Here is a 22,881-nt window from a genome sequence, read left to right on the forward strand (position 1 = left end):
TTATCCACTATGGTTTTTACTCCAAAAATATGAGACTCAAGGCAGCCTTTCTTCACTCAAGGGCAGCTCCCTAACTACTTCTGAATTACAGTTGCTATTAAATGGCTAATAGAGGTAGGATTCACAGAAAAACTTGTAGTGCTGTCCAGAATAAAATACTTCCACCTAAATTGATAAGATAGGCTACCAAAAAAGCTGGACTAGGAGTGTTAAATTGGGCGTGCTTATTATGCCCACAGCACTAAAAAAAGAAACCTAGAACTTGGAAATAAGTACAGGGAAATCTTACAAGGATAGCCTTTGCACAGTACTTCGATGGGTGTCGACATCTTCTTTTCACTGATGCGCTCGTATTTCTGTCGCTTTGTGGCAGCTTTTAGGCCTTGCCAAGGCAATGAGCCAAGATTGAAGTACATCAGTACGTAGCCCAAGCTCTCCAAATCATCACGGCGACTTTGTTCTGGAAAAAGACAGATGCAAATACAGGCATTGCTAGAGATGTTCCAGCAACAACTCAAAACAAAGGAAAATTATTGTCATCTTGCAACAGCTCAAAACAACACTAGGGAAAGAGAAAAAGACAAACTGAAAGCTACATAATCTGCTATTTGGTCGAACCTGCCAGAAATCCAGGCATTTAATTATACTTGTATTTAAAATGCATGTTAAGTGTTTCATTGCTTCTTATGAAGTCCTGAAAAATTATGCAGGAAGTTATAGAGAAAGCTCTGAAGCTGTACCATTTCTTTTGATTTCTTATTATACATTCCATTGTTGTACCCTATTGATTTCAGAGCCAGATTGCACAATAAAAATATTTAGAGTTAGTCCTATATTTTTATTTTCCACTTTAAATTCAGATTCTCTTCAACATCCAGAGAATGTCTTTAATACATGTTATTTCGCTCTCATAAATTTTGAACTTCTAATCTTTTTCATATAGTACACCTTTTTTCCAGTATGTCTTCTAAAACTCATAAAAGGACCCCTAATTTAAAAGAAAATAATTATTTTAGATTTAAATTGTGGGATGTGAGATGGGAAGGTTAGAAATAGAAATGGGGGGAAATTTGTAGTATATCCAATACAATGAACCCTTGATCAGCTACGATGGATTTTGACTAAACTTTAGCCCCATGTCATGGGCAAAATAAGTCTATTTTGTCAAAAAAGAAAAAAAATCTATTTTATAATTTTGGTTTCTCTATATATTATGCCATTTTCTGGGAAAAAAATAATACTGGGAGAAATATTCTTTAAATATATAAGATTGCTTAATTAATGATCATATTCCCTACAATTTGAAAAAAAGGGAGATTTGTACAAATGTCGGGTTTTTTTATCCAGTCTACTTTAAAAAATCTATTTAATGAGACTTCAATATATTTTATAACTGGATACATTTTATCCAGTTTTATTCCTATTGTATGTTTTTGAAAGTCCAAAGTCCAAAAGTGAGCTTTTAAATTAGCCATTCGAGGATACTGTAATAGTATCTTTGCATCAGTGTTGAATGAGGTACTAGGATATTCTAGTTCAGGATATACCCTCTGGGTAATGTTGGGTCAGCCATTCTCAGGCTGGCTTACCTTTTAAGAGATGCTGCAAGAACAAATTGGAATAGGGAGAAATAACCCCAGAAACTCCCCAGAAGTAGTTCCCCATAGAAATGTTAGTCCTCAACATTACCACCATTAAGCCCAAAATTTCCATTGCTAAGCAATGCAGTTGTTAAGTGTCTTTTGTCCCATTTCACAACCTTTTTTGCCAGTTGTTAAGTGAATCACTGCAGTGGTTTAGTGAATCCAGCTTTCCCAATTGACTTTGCTTGTCGGAAAGATTACAAATGGCAATCACATAACCCAGGACAGTGCTGCTACTGTCATAAATGCATGCCAGCTGCCTAGTGCCCAAGATCAAATGTGATCAGAAGATCATATGATTATGGGCATGCTGCAATGGTTTTAAGTCTGAAAAACAGTCACGTCACTTTTTTCAATGCAGTTGTAACTTTGAACAGTCACTAAATGAGTGGTTTTAAGTTAAGGACTACCTGTACACGTATTACTCAAAACAACTACCCTGACTGTACCACAACACAAGATGCTACAAGGCAATGCCACAAGCTTTCTAAGAGGGCTATATATTGCTTAAAAATGCTTCTAAGAGCAAAGAGGGGTACACGCAAGGGCCGCTTTGTAATTCCGGAAAGTAAACATGCTTTTTCTTGACACTATGCTGCAATCCCAAGAAAAGACACAGCTGCATCAAAGGAGCTTCAGACAGGTGGGATGTCAGCATCTTTCTGTGTTTAACTTTGAGCTCCTATTTTGCCTTAATAGGGATGCAGTGACTCAGTGGCTAAGACGCTGAGCTTGTTGATCAGAAGGTTGGCAGTTCAGTGGTTCAAATCCCTAGCGCTGCGTAATGGAATGAGTTCCCGTTACTTGTCCCAGCTTCTGCCAAACTAGCAGTTCGAAAACATGTAAAAATGCAAGTAGAAAAATAGGAACCACCTTTGGTGGGAAGGTTACAGCGCTCCGTGCACCGTTGGTGTTTAGTCATGCCGGCCACATGACCACAGAGACGTCTTCGGACAGCGCTGACTCTTCGGCTTTGAAACGGAGAAGAGCACATCGCCCCCTGGAGCCGGAAAGGACTAACACCCATGTGCAGGGGTACCTTTACCTTGGCCTTAATATTAAACAGAACTGATATTGAACCACTGAACTGCTGACCTTCTGATCAAACTATCTTTTTAAAGACAGAAACGAGGGCCCAAACATTGCCTCAGAGGCAGAGCCATGTTTTATATTTTATTTCACATTTAACTGAATTATCTTCCTGAACCCTATTTAACAAACAGAATAAAAAGGTGGCATCTATCAGAATGAGGTGTGCTGGGGCAAACACGATTTTTTTAAAAGCAACTCTTGTCAACCTCTATATAAAGGTAGGATACTGGCAATCCATTTTAAGAGAAGGGACACATCTGTGTGTTTTTCCACCCACCTTTGCATGCTGATATATACATTTCTGAATGCATTTTATTTATTTGTTCATTCGTTCATTCAATTTCAATGGTCGCCCATCTCAGTCAATGACTCTGGGCGGCTTACAATTCAGAAAATATATTACGCTTAAACATCGAAAAGCATTTTAAAACAATAAAAACTGCAAAACCAGTAAGTAACATTCAAAACATTCCATTCAGGACATAGAAGAGCAGGATATTGGGTCAGGAAATACAGACGCAATAAAGCCAGGAAACTGGGTTATTGGCACATTCAGTGCTCCAGGCTCAGAAACACAGCCAAGTTTTTAGGGCCTTACAAAGGCTACAGAGTTCATGCCATTCTGATCTCTGAAGGGAGGATGTTCCATAGAGATGGAACCACTACAGAAAAAGCTTGCCCTTTTTCCCAAAGATTAAGTAGATTAGTTTAAAATGTTCCATGTATAGGCATTTTATGTACATTTTTAATGTACACATCTTTGTACAAACCAACATTCAGGAGATATAAAGGGTTAACGCATCACAGTTTTCACATCCATATGAAAATTCAAATTAGTTAAGCCCACACTAGTGGGGCAAAAGATTAACCTTTTTTTTTTCCACTTGGCTGTCGCTTTGGACTTTGAAGTCTCTCCGGAACTCTAACGTATATATACTTCAGGCAGATCTGCATTTTAAATTCTCTGCCATTATCCATTTGGCACTGTACTGTTACAAATAGCAAGGTCCCTGCGGTACATTAAAAGAAACTAATGCATTAATTGCAGCACAATTCAGTCACAAGGTTATTTCAGTTTAATCAATGTGTTTAACAATCTGTTGATTCTGCTCTGTGAAAACAATTTCTTAGAGCGCAGAGCAAAATTGCAGACTCCTTGTTTAAAAGGCAAAAGACAAAAATAAAAACTGCTAGATTTCCTGAAAGATTTATGAGTATTCACACGGCTTCTGTCACTGACTTTGCCACAGCTTCATAAGGAAGCGGATACAAAGCCAACCAAGAACCCATTTTTCACTGCTTCCCTCAATGCTGGAAGCCATTTTGCATCATTAATAGGAACAAAACATAGGACTGCCATCCTTATCCTTCTGGTGTTCTCCCTCATATCTGCCATCTTCTTATGCTATGAAGGTACCCAGCTCTTTGATATATTTTTTCTTGCCTTAGTCTGGATGAAAGAGACAATGAAATCTGACACAAGCAGATAGCTGTCTTCCAACGTAAGTTGCCATCAAAAGGTTGGAGGATGATTTATTGCCAAGGAACAGCAGTGAGCAGTCTTTTATCCACAGCTTTGACGCCCATCTTTTGCCTCTGTTTTCCCTAGCTTAAATCAGGCTACAAGCAAAGTGATTTGCATTGGAAGATATGAATCTGCTGTGACACTTTAGTTTTAATTCCCTGGCTATCATGTCCACTTTTTACTAATTCAGGGAAATAAGCCACATACTGAGCTTCCTACAAGCTCAAGATTTTCCTGCCATCAAATGGATTCTGATCCGCGTCTGTTGTTCTGACCATTCCCCTGGACATCTGTGTATTGACCCAAATGGCTCTTACACAAAGCTACTATGTGGGCAGGTCATCAACATGGCTGGGTTTTTTTTTTTTTCACTGCAGAATGGCAGGAGGAACAGCTCAGCTCTTGTCACTGTGAGCGTCTTCGTCATGTGTGTAAGCTATTATTAACAACAACATACAAACATAAAGGGGACTATTTGCATGGCTACAACGGAGGGACTGAATCCACAGCTGCAAAAACTGAGCCTTTAACTGCATCTTATGTTTCTCTCCCCAGCTCCCACATTCAATTCCTTTTATGAAATCTGCATGAAAAGTTCATATGGATAGTGATTTATTTTCCCCTTATGGGTCCTGGGTGGAAAATGATCAGCAAGACTAGAAAGATCTAGTCCTCTACTGAACAATCCAACACTGGGGAAAGTGAACAAACGTACTGAAAAGCAAGAAAGGAGAAATCACTAGCGTATTTTTATCCTCTTCCATCTATTTAGACACGGCCTGTTATAGGCCCTTCTTCTGGGCACCTTGGAGTGTGCATTTCAGATATCTTGAGCTCTGAAAGGGGTAGGATATGCAGGAAGTCCTCTTCTGAGCATGTGAAAATTGACTGGAATGTATGATTCAAGAGATGCCTTTTCACGTTGCTCCTCCCAATTCTAAAGTCTCAGGCTAAAATTCCCATCCCAACTTTGTGCTCTAATCTTCTATCTCAACAGATTTGATTATCCTCACTCCCCAACTCTTCTTTCCAGACCTTAAACTTGTTCTTGGAATTCATATAAAGTGGTTGGGTTTGGTGCACAATTCAGAAAAGCAGAGACTAATACATAAAACTCAAGTCCATCCTTCTCCTCTCCCTAAATCTTATTTTAAAACAACAGAATAAAAGCAAAAGGAAATCCAAAAGGAGTGGAAAAAACCAAGCACAAGTTTATCCACATTTAAGAAGAGCTGAATGTGGCATTTTAGAAGTCTAGAATTTCAGTCTTCAAACTTTTTTTTTCTTCATTTTTATCAGTGGTCTGAATAACAATATATTTCAACCAGAAATATTCCAACCCTAAAATTGAAATAAAGGCTTGAATTGAACTGTTTCAAGTTTGAGACATTTTGCACACTTAATCTTACTAAGTCACAGTTTGTTATAACTGTGGTACGAACAAACCACAGTGACTAGGTTTAAAGGTAAATGTTCCCCTTGCACTTATGTGCTAGTCGATTCTGACTCTAGGGGGCGGTGCTCATCTCTGCTTCAAAGCCGAAGAGCCAGTGCTGTCCGAAGATGTCTTCGTGGTCATGTGGCCGGCATAACTAAACGCCGAAGGTGCACGAAACGCTGTTACCTTTCCATCAAAGATGGTTCCTATTTTTTCTACTTGGATTTTTACATGCTTTCAAACTGCTAGGTTGGCAGTAGCTGGGACAAGTAATGGGAGCTCACTCCATTATGCGGCGCTAGGGATTCAAACCGCCGACCTTTCTGATCAACAAGCTCAGCATCTTAGCCACTACATCCCTTTGACTAGGTTTACAAAAATGCTAATACAAAACCAAATAAACCAAATATGACTTAGCACACGATGCCACCTTAATCACAGAGAAAAGAACCACAGGTTAATTATGATATTTCTCGTGTTCATGTTTCTAGGCTAAAATTTTCCATCAAGACGCAAGGCTGGTGTTTCCTGAAGGATCCAGAAAGAAGGATGACAACTTTAATTTCAACTTCTACAACTGAAACCCCCAATATGTGTCAAAAACAATTTTTATCTTTCTAGGCCCAAATGTCCCTAACCTCGGGCTCTTTAAACGCAAATATATGTTTCTGCCAAGTATGGTCGTTGAAATCAGTTTTAAGTGTTATACTTTTTAAAACACCTCTTAGCCACTCGGAGCTGTGGATAAGTAAATAGCTGTAAAAGTTGACATAAATGTAATAATGTGCTATATCTATCACTTGAAACCTGCACAGTTCTATAGGTGGCTTATAGTTTACAATTTCAAATCCAAAATCAGTATCAAAATGAATTGATAAAACCAATAACCTAATTTACAAATCTAATACTGAGAATATGAACTAAAATTTGACATTATATAGGGGCTATTGATTGCAACTCATCTCTAAAAATCCCCTGGAAGAGATACCTTTTCACCAGCTTCTGGAAGGTCATAAGAATGGGTACCCTTGATAGATATTCCCAGTTGTTCCAGTTGTGTAGTCAGAAACTACTGGGAAAGGCTGTCTAATGGATATCCAGGCCCTGCACCATGGATTATAAGTAAATTTAATACAATTCTCCTGTGGAATGATGTAGCCAGGATTGCTGAACTTAAGACATCCCAAACCAAGGGTCTCTAACTTTGGCAACTTTAAGCCTGGCGGACTTCAACTGGCTGGGGAATTCTGGGAGTTGAAGCCCTCCAGGCTTAAAGTAGCCAAGGTTGGAGATCCCTGTCCCAAGCCATCTGCAGAACACTAAGCTAGGGAAACAGGGCATAAGAAAGATTTTAAAAATCTGTTGGTCTAACTTCATCCTCAGGAACCAAGGGCTCCCTGGAAAATATTTATGAGAACCAAACTGAAACGTAGTTTAATTTGGGTTTAATATAATATATGAATCCATTATGTTTTGTCAACCACATTTTCTTTCGGGGGTATGGATTTATGTCATCCCTATAACAGATACCCAACATTATGGTGTAGCACTGGGAACCAAGCCAGCAGTTCCTTATAGCAAAGAGTGGATTGCCCCTCTTACTAATCATCCTCCCACTACATGCTGCCTAAGGGAGAACAGTGAACACATTTGAAGATTATATAGCTTGGGTTGCATGGAGAACAGCTAAATCAAGGAGGCCAGTTGAAATTCTGAGCAAATCACTTGCATTCAAGTAACACATACTTTTTTTTGTCTAATAATTTTTTGGGGGAAGCAGATCCTTGGGAAAGGATTTTTTCGAAGTTGGAACATCCCAGTCAAGCCCAACAATGAGCACTGCAAATCTCAATCAACCCACCCACCCCAATTCTAATCTTTCTCTCTCCCTCCCTCTTTTTATTATGCTATCATATTTATTTATTTATATCCCATTTTTATTATTTTTATAAATAACTTAAGAGTAGCATACAAATCCAATACTTCCTCCCCTTATTATTCCCACAACAACCACCCCATGAACTGGTCTAAGAGTGACTTGTCCAAAGTCACCCAGCTGGCTTTCATGCCTAAGAGGGCTCTAGAACTCACAGTCTCCTGGTTTCTAGCCTGGTGCCTTAACTACTAGATCAAACTGGCTTTTATTTGTGAAATCAGGCGATAAGAAAAATCAGGCAATAAGAAAAATCATACCAAATGTTATCACAAATGTTGGGAGTGAGATGAATATTGCATACACTTTAGTTAGATAAATTATAAATGCAGAGAAAAATCTAACATCTAATCATTCCTGCTGCTCAGAACTTTTCAGGCAAATGAAAGTGTATCCTGGATTAAATCAATTATTAAAAATATAATTATTTGAGATAGATAGATAGATAGATAGAGCAAAGCCCAATCTCTCATACTTCTAGCCAGCTAAAAACAGAAACTTGTGAGGGAGGAGCAGCCCAGTCTTTCTGGGCAATGTTCAAAATGCAGAGCATGTGGAACACTCGTTGTCTCTCCACCCCCTCATCTATGTGTGACGTGGATGATGTTTACAACACCCCCACCTCCCCATTCTCCAAGTGGCAAAATTTATTTTATCAGTTTCAACACAGTCAAGTAGAGACGTTCCATCAACTATACGTTTTTCTGCAGCTGCAAAAACTATTTCCGTATCCAAACTCCCCAAAAGCAACACATCAGGTCTGTTTGTGGAATGTGGGATCAGTTTTGCATGCTTTTGAAGCCATAATGGCTCCTTCTTTGATCATGCCAGTGGCCAATGCAAGCAGCAATTTTATTTATTTTTATCCCATGTTTATTATTTTTAGAAATAACTCCCCCCCCCTGTTCAAAAGTTTTATTTCTTTTAAAACAAACATTTCATCATTCCTCAATCAGTAAGACATCGGAGTACAATTTTTTGTGTGTCAAAATAGTTCTAGTTTACCACCAAATTCTTGTCTAGCCTAATGTATACCCCTCCCTCCCTCCCCACCAACTCCCCTCCTCCTCCCCCCCCCGACTTCCCAGAACCCGTACACGGTATGGATTTTTAACAAACACAATCTAAAATCTATTGAGAAAAAAGAAATAAAGAAATTAATGACATCTCTACATTGATCTTAGCTTCTTCTTGCTGAATTAACTTTAAACAATTTAAATCATTTCTGATCTTAAGCATAAGCTAACTGGAATTTCTTGGTCCCGTATTTATTTTGTATATAGTCAATATTTTTAGAAATAATTTAAAGTGGTAAACATACCTAATGCTCCTGCCCTCTATTTTTAGTTATGTAGTTATTTTTTTTTTCCACGTTTCTAAAACACCCATTCCCTCCGACAAAAACCCTCTGAGGTACGTTGGGCTGAGAGAGAGAGAGTGACTGGCCCAAAGTCATCCAACTGGCTTTCATGCCTCAGGAGGGGCTAGAAGTCACAGCCTCCCTGTTTCAATCCTAGTGCCTTAACCACTAGACCAAACAGACTCGCAATCGACAGTCCAATATTACACAGCGCACAAGGTTGGTTAAACTTTGACGTCTAAACATTCACCAGTCAGGACAGGAACCCTAATAACATACTGTATCACTGCTTCATATTCTGCAGTGATGTGATGTGGCAGAGAGAGGTGATTTGGAAACTGCCTACAATTTTCACTAGATCCAGAAGCTGGCTGCCTTGCTGCATCATAGCATAAATCAATTCAGTCCCCTTCATCTCCTAGTGGACAGCTAAGTTTCATGGTAAGCTAGTAAGCAAAGAAAATATATTTAGTTGTTATAGGCATATTGTATCTGAACCTAGAGGTTTTCAGTTGCCATTAAAACATCCACACATTTCTTCAATGCTTTAAAAATATCCATTCAAGCAATGAATCCTAAAATATCTAAATACACATTCATGTTTTTGAATAATATATGATTATTGGTGTTTGGGTTCATTGTTTAGATCCCTTTTTACAAACCAGATCACAAAGGGACCTGAACTTCAAAACTCTGGAACAGAATCAAATAAGCTAAATAATCAATCATTCTATAAGTCTCTCTTCTCTCCTAAAATTAAAGAGCCCAAACACCTGATCTTTACCTTGTAAAAGCATTGTTGCACTTTATACTCTTCTCTACATTCTTTAGCTTTTTAATCTTCATTAGGAGAGTACAGACTATGCTGGCTGGCTTTTGAATATTAAGACTACACTGGTAGGATGGGAGTGCAAAAATCCCTTTGATTAATTGAACATGCTGGCATGTTCAATTAAAATTTTAACCAGAAATTGTAATGCGTCACTGAATAGCTGGTGTTGGTGAAAACGCTTTTATGACAAAGGACAAGCCAAAGAACAACTTGCACACTCAAATTTAATTCGAGGGACATAATCCCAAATAGCAGCCAATTCAATACAGTTATGACTAAATAAATGGTTGCCTTCTTTAAAATGCATTAAAAAAGTACTTCTGAAATGCTTCAAAAGAAAATTTGTATTTGTATTTGTATAGCTTTATACATGGTGGCTGGGTTCATATACATGTAGTCCTCAACTTACAACCACTGAAAAAAGTGACTGGCGGCGACTGTGAGTTCATGTCCTACATTAGTCCTGGAATCCAGCTGGATGACTTTGGGCCAGTCACATTCTCTCAGCCCAACCCACCTCAGAGAGATGTTGTTTTGGGGGGGGGGGGAGGAGGAGGAAGGTGTGTTAGATAAATTAGCTACCTCATTTGCAACAATAATAAAGGTAGGATATATAACATTCAATGGGGAAGCCAGATTCACTTAACAATTGTGTTACTAACTTAACAACTGCAGAGATTCACTTAATAATTGCAGCAGGAAAGGTCATAAAATGGGGCAAAAAATTACTATCTTGCTTAGTAACAGAATGTTGGGCTGAATTGTGGTCATACGTTTAGGACTACCTGTAATGTATTACAAACCAGCAAGATGAATTTTGGCTTAACTTGCTATATAAATTCTGTCTTAAGAGATTCAACCTGAAGAAAACCTAAGACTTAAGTTTCTCAAGTTAACTCTTCTTTATAATTTCTACAGAATATTTAATCAATTTCTACATGCACTTAATCTGAAAGGTAATGCAATCATTTTGCCCTGTCACAGGGCAAAATAACATGCAATAAGAACAAAATACCTCAAGATTAAAGGAACAATGCTTCCATTAAATTGGTAATTAGTATATCCCACTCCACCAAAATTATAACCAATATAATGATACAGATTTAGATTTAATTGCTCTCTCACCACTGTGTCGGATTTTCAACAATGATGGAACATAAAATACTTACCAATCCCAAGGTGAGTGTTGATAGAGGCATAACGGGCTGTGCCGGTGAGGTTTTTGTTTTCCCGATAGGGAATGTGCTGGTGGGTACGGGCGTCTCGGTACTTCTTGGCCAGACCAAAATCAATGATGTACACTAGGTTGCCTTTTTTGCCTAGTCCCATAAGGAAATTGTCCGGTTTCACATCTCGGTGGATAAAATTCTTGGAATGAATGTACTCAATACGGCTGATCTGGAAATAAGATTGAGACGAATGGAGGAAAGGTGAGAGAAAGGAGAGGAAGAGAGTGCCAATAATTTTATAGCAAGGTAGACATTGTGATCTCATGAACTGGAAGACCCACTGTCACCTCAAACAAGAAATATGGGGATCTCAATACTTCCCACAGTTCAACGCAAAAGTGAAGCCCTACCTACCCACAGCAGGTGAAAGTGGAACACATGCCAATTGATTTAGTCTTAAGATGGGAGCCAAAAGACAGAATTTTTCAAAGGAACTGGGAAAAGAGCACAGAGAATGCTTTAAAGTTAACACTAGTCTTCAACTTTGGCAAGATGTCCCAGCTGCTAGTCTACAGCGCAGCACTGCTCCTTCTACAACAGCTAGAGAGATAATAGGGACTTGCCAATGTTTTTCAGCTTTATCTGAGTGCCCCAGGTTTGGCTATTAAAGGACAAGCAATTGCTGTGAAAGGGAATCAGGAAGAGCACAAGGAACAGACAATCAAATAAGAACTTACCATTTGATCTGCCAGAAGCAGAACAGTCTTGAGACTGAACTTGCGGGAGCAGAAGTTAAAAAGGTCTTCTAGGCTGGGCCCCAGAAGTTCCATCACCATCACATTATAGTCACCCTCTGCCCCGCACCACTTAATGGAAGGAATGCCCACTGAAAAGAGATGAGAAGAGGACCTTGGCAAGGGGGACATATGTGCTCACACACCATTCATTCACAAACGTCTTTAGGCCTTTCCAAAGCCTTTATGAACTATTGAAACATAAGCATCAGGCTCTGAAGCCTACGAACTTACCTCCACCTTGCATCATCTTGTAAAATTTGCTTTCAATGTGGAGCTGTGGGTGCTTGGTTTTCACACATTCCAATTTAATGGCTACTTCTTCTCCCGTGGCAATATTGGCACCTGCATATGAAGCAAAAATAAAACAAATCAAGCCCTTGGAATGTTTGCCAATTTATCTTTTCCCCCAAGGCGCTTTGGGGGAATCTTCTTCCCTATTTTACCATACTACCAGCACTGTAAAGTAGATTGAGTAGATGGGGCATAATGAGGCTCATAAATAAATATAACCTACATTCATGACTAGGGATTTGACCTTATTAGCTCTACCCCAACAGTACTCAATCCTAAGAGAGTCTAGAATGAAACGTATCAAAAAAAAAAAAAAAAAAAAAAAAAAAAAACAATTGCACTATTCCTGAAAGCATTTGATTATCACTATCCGTATCCGTCTCCTGATGTTAATACATAGTCCTGTAATGTTACAGATAAAGCTGTAAGCATGTTTTTAAGAAATTGCACTTTTTTTTCAACTGAAGTACATGCCACTACAGTAAAACCATGTCAGCAAAAGTTATGAATAAGAATGTCGTAAGAGGTGGGGGGGTGGGGAGAGTTGCTTTTATTTGGTTCACTTCACATACTCAGACGACTGCTAATTCCACTTCCAACAGAACACAGTATATGCAGTGAACAAGACGACAACCAGCTAGCTTTTATTTCTGAAAACTACACAATCCCATGTGAGCTACCTCACTTGCCCCTTTTGGGTATCACGGTCTTCAGCTTTAGGTAATTACATTTGACAATATAAAAACCTTTACAGTTCAATCCTTTCAGAAATAAACACTGGGAAAAAAATTAAACCACACAGAGATTACTATACAAAAGCTGCTATTATATTTCTGTTTTAATGAAGGGTTGACAGGGAGCCAAATTTAGCTGCGACCAAATCCAGAAACTGTTTTAACGTAGTATGTAACCCTATTTTTATAAATAAAATGGTTTTTCTCCCCAAAGATAGGGGAGGGGGGGCGTTGTGTTTGTGACCTCTTTTTCCTTGTGCAAGCGATGTAGTTTATGTATAAAAAAAATGAAAACAGGAAGCAGGGTGCATAAGCTGTAAGCAATTACACCACAATCTCTTTCGTAATATCAGCATTGTGCAACGTGTCTCAGTGGCAGACACTATAGCTCTACAGCAGACATAGTTGTAGCCCAAAGTAAAGATTTCCATTTTTGGAATACATTCTGGAACAACAAATGCAACACAAAAGACTGCACAAATAGCGGGATGAAGAGGAAAGGTTATAAATTTTCATATTTTCATATTCTTTGAAATGCTGAACTTTTGACATGACATTCCAACTGAAGCATATTTATGCCTATCTGGCCAGGTTAAAATATACACTATATTGCCAAAAGTATTTGCTCACCTGCCTTTACTCACATATGAACTTAGTGTAAGTGACCTCCCATTCCTAATCCATGGGGTTCAATATGATGTCGGTCCACCCTTTGCAGCTATAACAGCTTCAACTCTTCTGGGAAGGATGTCCACAAGGTTCAGGAGTGTGTTTATGGGAATTTTTGACCATTCTTCCAGAAGCGCATTTGTGAGGTCACACACTGATGTTGGACGAGTTCACGTGGCCTACCACTTCGTGGCTGAGTTGCTGTCGTTCCCAAACACTTCCACGTTCTTATAATACAGCTGACAGTTGACTGTGGAATATTTAGGAGCGAGGAAATTTCATGACTGGATTTGTTGCACAGGTGGCATCCTGTCACAGTTCCACGCTGGAATTCACTGAGCTCCTGAGAGCGACCCATTCTTTCACAAATGCTTGTAAGAACAGTCTGCATGCCTAGGTACTTGAGTTTATATATCTGTGGCCATGGAAGTGATTGGAACACCTGATTCTGATTATTTGGATGGGTGAACGAATACTTTTGGCAATATAGTGTACATATTTACCATGACTAATGTGTCTTAAATTAAATATATCCTCATAAAGCAAAAACTAACAGCAGTTATCAAAAATATTTTTCTTCAGCTTTCTAAAGATTTTTTACACCTGTGCTATAGACCACATTCTCCTTGTTTTTCCCACACTATTATATGTTTTTTTTGTTAAGAGTAACTCTATCTTAACCCTATCCAAGCAGCTTCTTCAGCATGGAAATGCAGAATGAAAAGGTTATGGGAAAGGAACTTACTCTGTATACAGCTTCAATCAAAATGAGGAACATTTTTTTCACTTTAATCAAGAACTTATTTTTTCATATAGCAGCATTTAAAACATACTTATATGCTTCAACTGATGGTTCTTTGGAAAAGAGGTTATCAAACATACTACAAAATGACAAGTAAGTTTAAAAAACTATTTTATGATCTAACATAAAATCATTTAATCAAGCTACGAGGGAGAGGAAATAGGAAGCAGGCTATTGCATGGGCTCAACTGCAAAATCATAATTTTAGGCTGATGCTCTCTTTTGAATTATTTCTAGTCTATTCTTAATAAAGGCAGGACTCCCAAGAACTTCAACTACACAACTAGTAGCTGAGTATTCATGTTTTCTTTTTCCTTCCTCATCTGGATAGCAAGATATTTATTTATAATAATTTATGATATACACCAATCCCCAGAAATCTGAGCAACACATAAAAATTTCAAATAACAAAACGGTAACAATAACTACATCCAAATTAATGTTCAAACCAAGCCTTAATCACAAAAAGGAAATCCAAAATCAAATCCAAAATAGGCACCACTGGGATTGAAAACATATTGGAGTAAAACAAACTTAACATGGTTATAGAATTGCAGCAAATTAGGGTCTGTCCCTATTCCACAGGGCAAGAGTTACTACAGAAAAGATTTCAATCGCTCCTATACCCTGTGGACCTTACAAAGGAGGTCTTTTAATAACTTCTGTAGCCTAAATGGGCAGATTCAATTCAGGCAAAGTATTGCTGCTGAATCCCAATCCCAAGGACCATTTAGGACTTTAGAGGTAAAGGTTTCCCTCGCACATATGTGCTAGTTGTTCTTGACTCTAGAGGGCGGTACACATCTCCGTTTCAAAGCCAAACAGCCAGCACTGTCCGAAGACGTCTCTGTGGTCATGTGGCCGGCATGACTAAACGCCGAAGGGGCACGAAATGCTGTTACCTTCCCACCAAGGTGGCCCCTATTTTTCTACTTGCATTTTTACGTGCTTTCGAACTGCTAGGTTGGCAGAAGCTGGGACAAGTAACGGGAGCTTACTCTGTTACGCAGCACTAGTGATTCCAAACTGTCGACCTTTCTGATCGACAAGCTCAGCGTCTTAGTCACTGAGCCACCGCGTTCTCATACTTAGGACTTTACAAGCACTTTAAATTGTACCTAGAACAATGATGGCTAACCTTTTTGTCGTTGCATGCCAAAAGCGCACGTGCACTTGTGACATCATGTGTGTATGCCCACACCCATAATGCAATGCATGTGCATCTCTCGCATGCGGCCTTCCCCCCCACGCATGGGTGGCAAAGACCCGAAAATCAGCTGGCCAGCAGCAGGCATGCACCGCAGTGGAGCTGAGCTGTGGCGATGGCTTGCGTGCCCACAAGGAGGGGTCTGCGTGCCACCTGTGGCACACATGCCATTGGTTCGCCCTCATGGGCCTAGAAGCTTACAAGGAAAACAGGGCAATGGCTTTAGTATAGGTGTAATTTGATAGGTGGGACAGTCCTGTCAGTAATTCTTCTGCCAGCTGTAGCTTCCACGTCAGTAGCTTCCAAGGGCAGCCCCACACAGAACATGCTGTATTGTCTTATCAAGTGGTGATCAAAGCCTGAGTTTCTGAAGCCAGGCATCCTGGTTGGGCTTGGCAACGGGCCCACCTAGCCATGAATTCTACTGCTGTTTAGGCATGGTTGCAAGCCCAGGAAGTTCCCTTAAGTCACAAAGTACCTCCTCCTTCACGGGGAGCCCAGGTCCATTCAGTGTAACTGCTGGGTCAGTGTTATCAGAGTACACAGATGTCTCCTGACCTCTAGCAATTCTGTCTTGGCAGGATTTAATCTGAGCCTGCTTTTGCCTGATCCAGATTCTCACAGCGTCCAAAGACCAGTCTGAGACTTCCACAGCATCACCAACTCTTTAAATAAATACACTTTTGAACTTTACTTCCTTAGTCCTACACAGCCACAAATCCTGAAAAAGGTTTTTGGTGCAGCAAACAAACAAACAAACCCCAAAACCCCCACATTCTTAGTTTAGTAGAACACCAGGAGCAGCTCACTCAAATACCACAGCCACACAAAAATTAGAAACTTGCCTAAGAAAGGCATCAAAGAATGCAGACGGTGCCCCCTGAGCTATCAAAACACAGCCCTTCCTCTGTGGTATTTCTAGCAACCAGCAAAGAACCCTTTCAATATTCTACATTGAAGGCATCCTTTTTCTCCCAGTCAGCAGACTGAACAATCTGTGAGAACTGCAGAATTTATTTTCCCAGTGCCACTCTTAGTTTCAATATGACAATAATGCAACATAAACAAGCTGAATGTTATCACCATGCTGAACAAGCAGCGGAAACCTCAGTGCCCTTTTCATTAATTGAGGGCTATTTCTCTATTGCAGAGTTATAGTTTTCACACACCCTCATTCCCCCCACCATCAAAACCAAATAACTCACTAGGGAATATGAAGCTATCACAACCTCACAGTCCCAAATCTTTGCTGGGTGACATCTCTAAGGCAAACAGAGCCAGTCCTTTGGCCCTCTGTCCAAACTGGTCAAGAGGTAGTCTACCTGTTGCACAGCAACCAGGCAATGTGATTACTGGGCCTGTAGCATTAACAATACAGACTGTTCTTGCTGCACCAGTTTGACATATGATTAGTACGCTCCGTTTAGAAGGGAGGCATGCTTGCTGGAATGAGAAGAGAAGCACCACCAAAAGATTTCCAAACATAGCTTATTTCTCAAGAACAGGGGAAAAAAACCCAGCTCCTTTTCATTCAATCGGTTGAATGAATCTGGGTTTTCGGGTTCATGCTTTTTTTTATTTCAAGATGTGCATTACTACAATTATAATTCAGTGTTGTCTAGAAATGACTGTTGTGAACAACTTGTTTTTAATATTCTCTGTGCACCTTTTTAATTTACTTTTTATTTCCTTAATTATGGTAACAATAAAACAAGTGGCACTTCTAGAAATTCTACTACATTATCAGGTATTCCAAAGTCCCACCCTTAGTGTTGTAGAAAAGCTAAGTAGGGAGCAGACAGAAAAAGACTGGAATAAAACTTTCAATGAACAAAAAAAACCACCCATAAGGGTGCCGAATAAATTAACTTCTATGACAAAGAAAGCATTTCCAATAACAATGTATTCATGATTTCACCATCATATCATTCTAGCCATTGTCTATCTGGCTTCAGTGAGTTGCAGAAGTTTAATTCAGAATCACAAATACACATATATCAATCCAATTGTGCAGCTAAACACATAGCTAAATACACACCAGGATTCTGAAAATATATTTAGAATGTGCTGCTATTCAGAGGATGATGCTGAAATCACAGGATACTTCCCTCCACCCCAAAAATACCATTCAGCTGGGCCAAGGAACATACAAATGTCCTGTATTGTTGAACTATACTTCCCACTAGTTACATTGAAGTATTTAGCCCATGATCAAGGATTGAAGGCATAGTCTTACAACATTGAGGAGGAGTGTGCTGCCAGTCATGTTCTAACATTTAATGTGATGTTGCAGATAACTATGTGCACTGCTAACTTCCATGTTTGCATCATTAGAACTATACAGCTTTGATCAATTCTCTGTAAGACACATCTTTCAATTTGCTGCCTGCCAGATGGACAGAATTAGAGATCCCACTATTGCACAAACTCAGAATTATGGGAGTGTAGTCCAACAAATCTAAGGGGTATCAATTCAGTGCCTGAATATATATAAACACTATATACATATTGCCCCTAAAAGGAAGACAGGATTAAACTTCAGCATTCAGAAATAAATAACTGGCAAATGACAAATGAGTTGAGATTTTTGTATTTTTCTGCAGATTGGCAGACAAAGTCAGATGTTCTTACAAAGCTTAAATTATAAAAAGATAAATGTGACAACAAAAAAGAGTCTTTTGCAACTGTTCCTAAAGTAATATCTATTCTGCCATGGAATAAAGATCAAGGTATCACAACTTCAGCTGCGACATTATTAAAAAAAAAAAAATGAGCAGAAACAAATCTCTGAACAAATGTAGTGATGCAATCACAGAGCAAAAGGGGAGGAGAGGGAACACCCTTGCATGAAACAACATATCACTGACCCAAGACTGAACTCTGTTCTGGGGTGCCATGATATTCCATTTTAATCACTGCCCTGAAGGCTAGGTGTATATTAATTACTGTGATCTTCCATTCTTAATCCTTTTTTAAAAAAAGAATAAGACTAGAACATGCACTTACACAACTTTTATTTCCGTTTCTAGAGAGTCAGCCATTATCTGCCAGGCTCAACATTACTTGTGTGGAAGATAGGTGTTATACTGTCGGCTATTTCTCTCTTATGTCTACTCTTTTCCTTTGGGAGCTTCTGCTTCACTCCACAGTCTTATTCCCATCAGCTGGGCTCTGACTGCATCTGCTAAAATCATCAGCAAACCAAAGTTAGTGCTGACATTTAAGTCATGGTGTCACTCAGCTTTAGAGCTACAGCCCCAGTGAGATTGGCCAGGGAAGCTGCAAGCACACCACAAATGATATCTGACTCATTGTTTCAACCTCACTATCTGTAGGCTCAGGGGAAAATGGCACCCATTTAGAACAGCAATCGTTATTTTTGTGAATGGCCTTGGAATCCCACCAGTGATAAAAGTATACGAAACCTGAAGGCACCAATTAATAATAGTGAGAGAGATGAAGTTGTGGTTGGAGGCTTCACATCTTTGAAGGAGGGTGCCATCTTTAAATTAACATCTAACCTCATATTATCTAGGTATGGTAGTGCTTTTACAACCAAATTATCCACCCTATAATTTTTGGGTAAGTCATTCATGTAGAAATTTGTACATACAACTCATCTATCATCCCGCAAATTTAGCAGTGATGCCTAAGTATGCCCATGTTCCCACTGTCTTCTACTTGCCTCAGCCCTTTTCTATATTGAGCATGTCTTAACTTCCTTCTCCACCATCTAAAAATGTAATAATGCTCCTGCATATATCACTTTAATTCAAGAAGTATGAACCAGCATCCCAGATTAGCTGGTTAGGCTGGATTGATCCTGGAAGCCGGATGATCCATTTACATGACAATAAAATATAAAATCCATGCCCACACTGGTTACATAAGCACTTAAAACAGAAATGTGATGCTCTCATATTTTTTTCTCATGAGTTAACCCATTCATGGCATTTAGTTGTAAGTCAAATGAATGGAAAAAGTATTCCAATTTAAGACAAACTTTTTAAAAGTAGTTTTTATCAAAGATGCTCCTTTACAGACATAAAATGATGACTTTCTACATACAAAGGATTAATATTCAAATACTGAACTGATTGTAACACAAGTTGGGACAAATACTATTTAAGTTAGATGTTTTCAGACACTATTGCTGATTGCATTTGGATTTTGGAAAATATTTGGGGCATGGTTAAACAAATAATAGTAAAGATTTTTAGTTTGTATAAGACAGACATCAGAGTCAACGTTTTCAGTTTGGACAATAAATTAAATGTATTGCAGTTACAAATAAAATCTTTCCCCCTTACCGAGCTTCACTTCTGACGACTTGGGGAGACATTCCATATGCCACCATTTGGAAATGGGTTGCCACTGCCTTCTTCTATAATGCTTTTTAAGACCTTCTCAATCTAGTCTACTGAATAGCCTCCAATTCAAATGCAAACTAGGTCCAACCATGCTACACTTTTTGAAATCAGCCATGTTCATAGTATAGTTACTAGAAGTTGAGCTCAAGTGTATTCTTCATTTAAAATAGTACAACTTTAGCACAACAATATATGGTCATTTTATTTCTGACAAAAGTATCAAATGCAGGATAGGCATGATTTTTTTTTTGCAAACCTTTCTGGCCCATTACAAAATTTCTACCAAGTGCACTAATGAAGTCCATAAAGTGTAAGTCCAAATCTTACGCAGAACACAATGTAGTTGAACGAAGTCCTTTCAAGCATCCTTCTCGCCCTTCTATTGCATTGCCTCACCACAAGCTTCACCCTTCTGTTCTATCCAAGACCTGTGGTTCTCCATTCAGACATGTAAAGCAGCATCTTTGGGGTATAGTATTCACAGACCTCAATCTGCTTTCTCAACCAAAATCTGTATTGTGTCATTTAAAGCAGGTAAATGTTTCAAAAGATATACTGTGTTATATAAGGCAGGTAAAGGGCTTTCAGGACTATATGTCACCATGCAGTAGCTTGAGATACATTAGAAACTGTTCCTGTTTAAAAGATGCAAACGTTACTGAGTTTTTGATTAATGATCTGAGAGATCTGAAAATGATTTTTTTTAAAAAAGTTCTATCCAGCATTTATCCCATCTCATTCAAGTGTGCGTGGGCTGCTTGCTCCAGAACCTGTTTGTTTCAAATATATGTGTAGTCAACCGGTCAGTGTGCATGTTGAAGTTGGCTATGTTATAGAAAAGATAAATGGTGCGCCTCACCACTGCAGAAATGCAGATGCACAGGCAAGTTAGCACACACACACACAAAGATTTACTAGTGTTCCACAACAGAGCCATGACATTTCTCCTTCTCCATCCCCTCCCCCTCCCCCTGTCATTTTTTGTTACTGAATGGCAAATGAAAGGGGGGACTAGAACAGATGGGTGAAGTCAGGCATAGAGACAGAATTAACAGGCCAAGAAACAAAGGGAATGGATCCTCTGCCTGAAGAAGGTACAAGCAATCAGGAACTGTCCAAGCAAATATCACCAGCATGGATTGCTAAGCTGCCTTTGGCTCACTGTCTTTTTTAAAAAAGAAACAGCTTAGTAGAGGAGCAGCCTAGGCCTCCATGACGATGAGGTTAATGCAGAATTAAACGAACTCCTATTAAATTCTTCCTTTGATGCAACACTGCTTTTTTCCATGCTGCATCAGATTCTGTTCTGAGAACTATATCCCCACCACCCCCTCCTGCTCAGATGAGCCTAAAACCAAACAAACTTCACTGCTGAAAGCAAAGTATCCACATTCCAGACATTTGTTTACAAAAGCCATTCAGCAATAGAACCAGAGAATTCAAGGGAGACTTAGGAGATGTCCAGTCCAATGGAGGACGGTCTCATCAGTCTACCAGTCCAGGATGCTTCGACTGGAATTCTTCCCCAGCGAGAGGTATTTCCCAGGTTAACTCACACATGAATCAGAATCCACGATCCAGGTTGGCATACCGAGAACATGGGCTGAATAATATAAGTATCCAGATTGTACAGATGTTCATAAACCAATATTTGACTCTTTGCTCTCTTTCAAAAACTTTGCAGTGGAACATTTATGTTCTGGAACATCTAAATATTTATTTTATGAGATATGGGTTTGTTTTGTATTTTTGTACAAAGAAACACAAAATTAAAATAGCAAAAGCAAGTTTACAGCAAGAAAGCATGTTGTTCAGTTATCCCATAATCAGATCAGGGTGAAGCTGAAATAATTACTGGTGAATCTGGGTCTTGGGAAAACGCAAACCTACTGAAACACTGATTTTGAAACTTTCCAGAACTCACTGCTCTTCGGGAAAGCAGTAGCCTTTACATTCTTCAAACATAAAATAGGATAACTGAATCTAAAATAAACCAAAACAAAGACCTATATAAAGCATATTCATCTTCACTCTTGCTAACTTATATGGAGACATTCCTGCAGTTTTCTTAGCATGATATGGAAATTGCTTGCCACTGATTTATTCTGAGATGCTCTTTTGAATTCACAAACTAGCCAGTACCTTGATTTTCATTTAAATTTTTCTCATTCAATATTAACAAGAAATTTAGCATGTTTAAATAGGAATGTATAACATTTCCTATCAAAGAGACACAATTTTCATCTTATAATATGGGGGCATAAAATAGTTTCCCAGTTTCGGCAACCCCCAGCTATAGACTTTAACTCACAGAACTGCACATCCAAAAAGTTCATTGTTGAGAATTATGGGAACTGAAGTCCACTTCATCACACATAAGGTAGGCAGCACTACAAGTTTTACTTTGAGTTGCTCAGAGCACTTTGATTACTGAAATACAAAACTGCAGTAAATAAAATAATTTAAAACTATTTGCAATCTTATTCAATTCAAGGTATTCAATCTTCAGCTTCTTATACTGAAATTAGATATGTAGCACCACTCTTGATTCCTGCGCAATCTAGTATACCCTTCTTTAAAAAAATCAATAAAGCAGCATCCATGGGATACCCGATACAACCATAGTGGAAGCAATAAACCCATTGCATTTATTGTCTCAATGACCAACATCCAGTTTTATATTCTGTATGATATAAACTCTACATCAATAACAGCCATGTATTAATTAATATACACGGTGAAGCTGAGCTTTTACCAAAAAAGCTCAACAAGTCATTTAAGTTACATTACTTAAATCAGGTCTTCCCAAGTCCCAGGCCTGCTGGGCTGCAGCCTGTTTGAAACTGGGTTGCCTGAGCGATGGACAAGCAAACACATGCCAAGCTCCACTTGCATGAACGGTGGGCCCTTATACTTACATGTGAAGCTCCACTCACGTGAGCAAAGAACACTTGAGCCCTCTGTGTCAGCACAAGGATCCTCCACTCAAGTGCCCTCTACTCGTGCAAGTACAGTTTCA

At 39.0% G+C, this 22,881-nt stretch overlaps 1 protein-coding gene across 3 annotated transcripts in view; it reads right to left on the reverse strand.

Moving 5' to 3' along the window:
• Nucleotides 1–22,881, reverse strand: part of LOC116511092 (casein kinase I) — a 41,037-nt gene that overhangs the window by 10,482 nt on the left and 7,674 nt on the right. For all 3 annotated transcript variants that reach the window (XM_032220897.1, XM_032220898.1, XM_032220899.1), the window contains 4 exons: nucleotides 12,021–12,131; nucleotides 11,730–11,878; nucleotides 10,993–11,221; nucleotides 290–460 (listed from right to left, as the gene is read on the reverse strand). In XM_032220897.1, the coding sequence (XP_032076788.1) occupies nucleotides 290–460; nucleotides 10,993–11,221; nucleotides 11,730–11,878; nucleotides 12,021–12,131 (660 nt within the window). The remainder of the gene's footprint in view (nucleotides 1–289; nucleotides 461–10,992; nucleotides 11,222–11,729; nucleotides 11,879–12,020; nucleotides 12,132–22,881) is intronic.

The sequence above is a fragment of the Thamnophis elegans genome, chromosome 7, assembly GCF_009769535.1.
Source record: "Thamnophis elegans isolate rThaEle1 chromosome 7, rThaEle1.pri, whole genome shotgun sequence".
Classification (NCBI taxonomy): domain Eukaryota; kingdom Metazoa; phylum Chordata; class Lepidosauria; order Squamata; family Colubridae; genus Thamnophis; species Thamnophis elegans.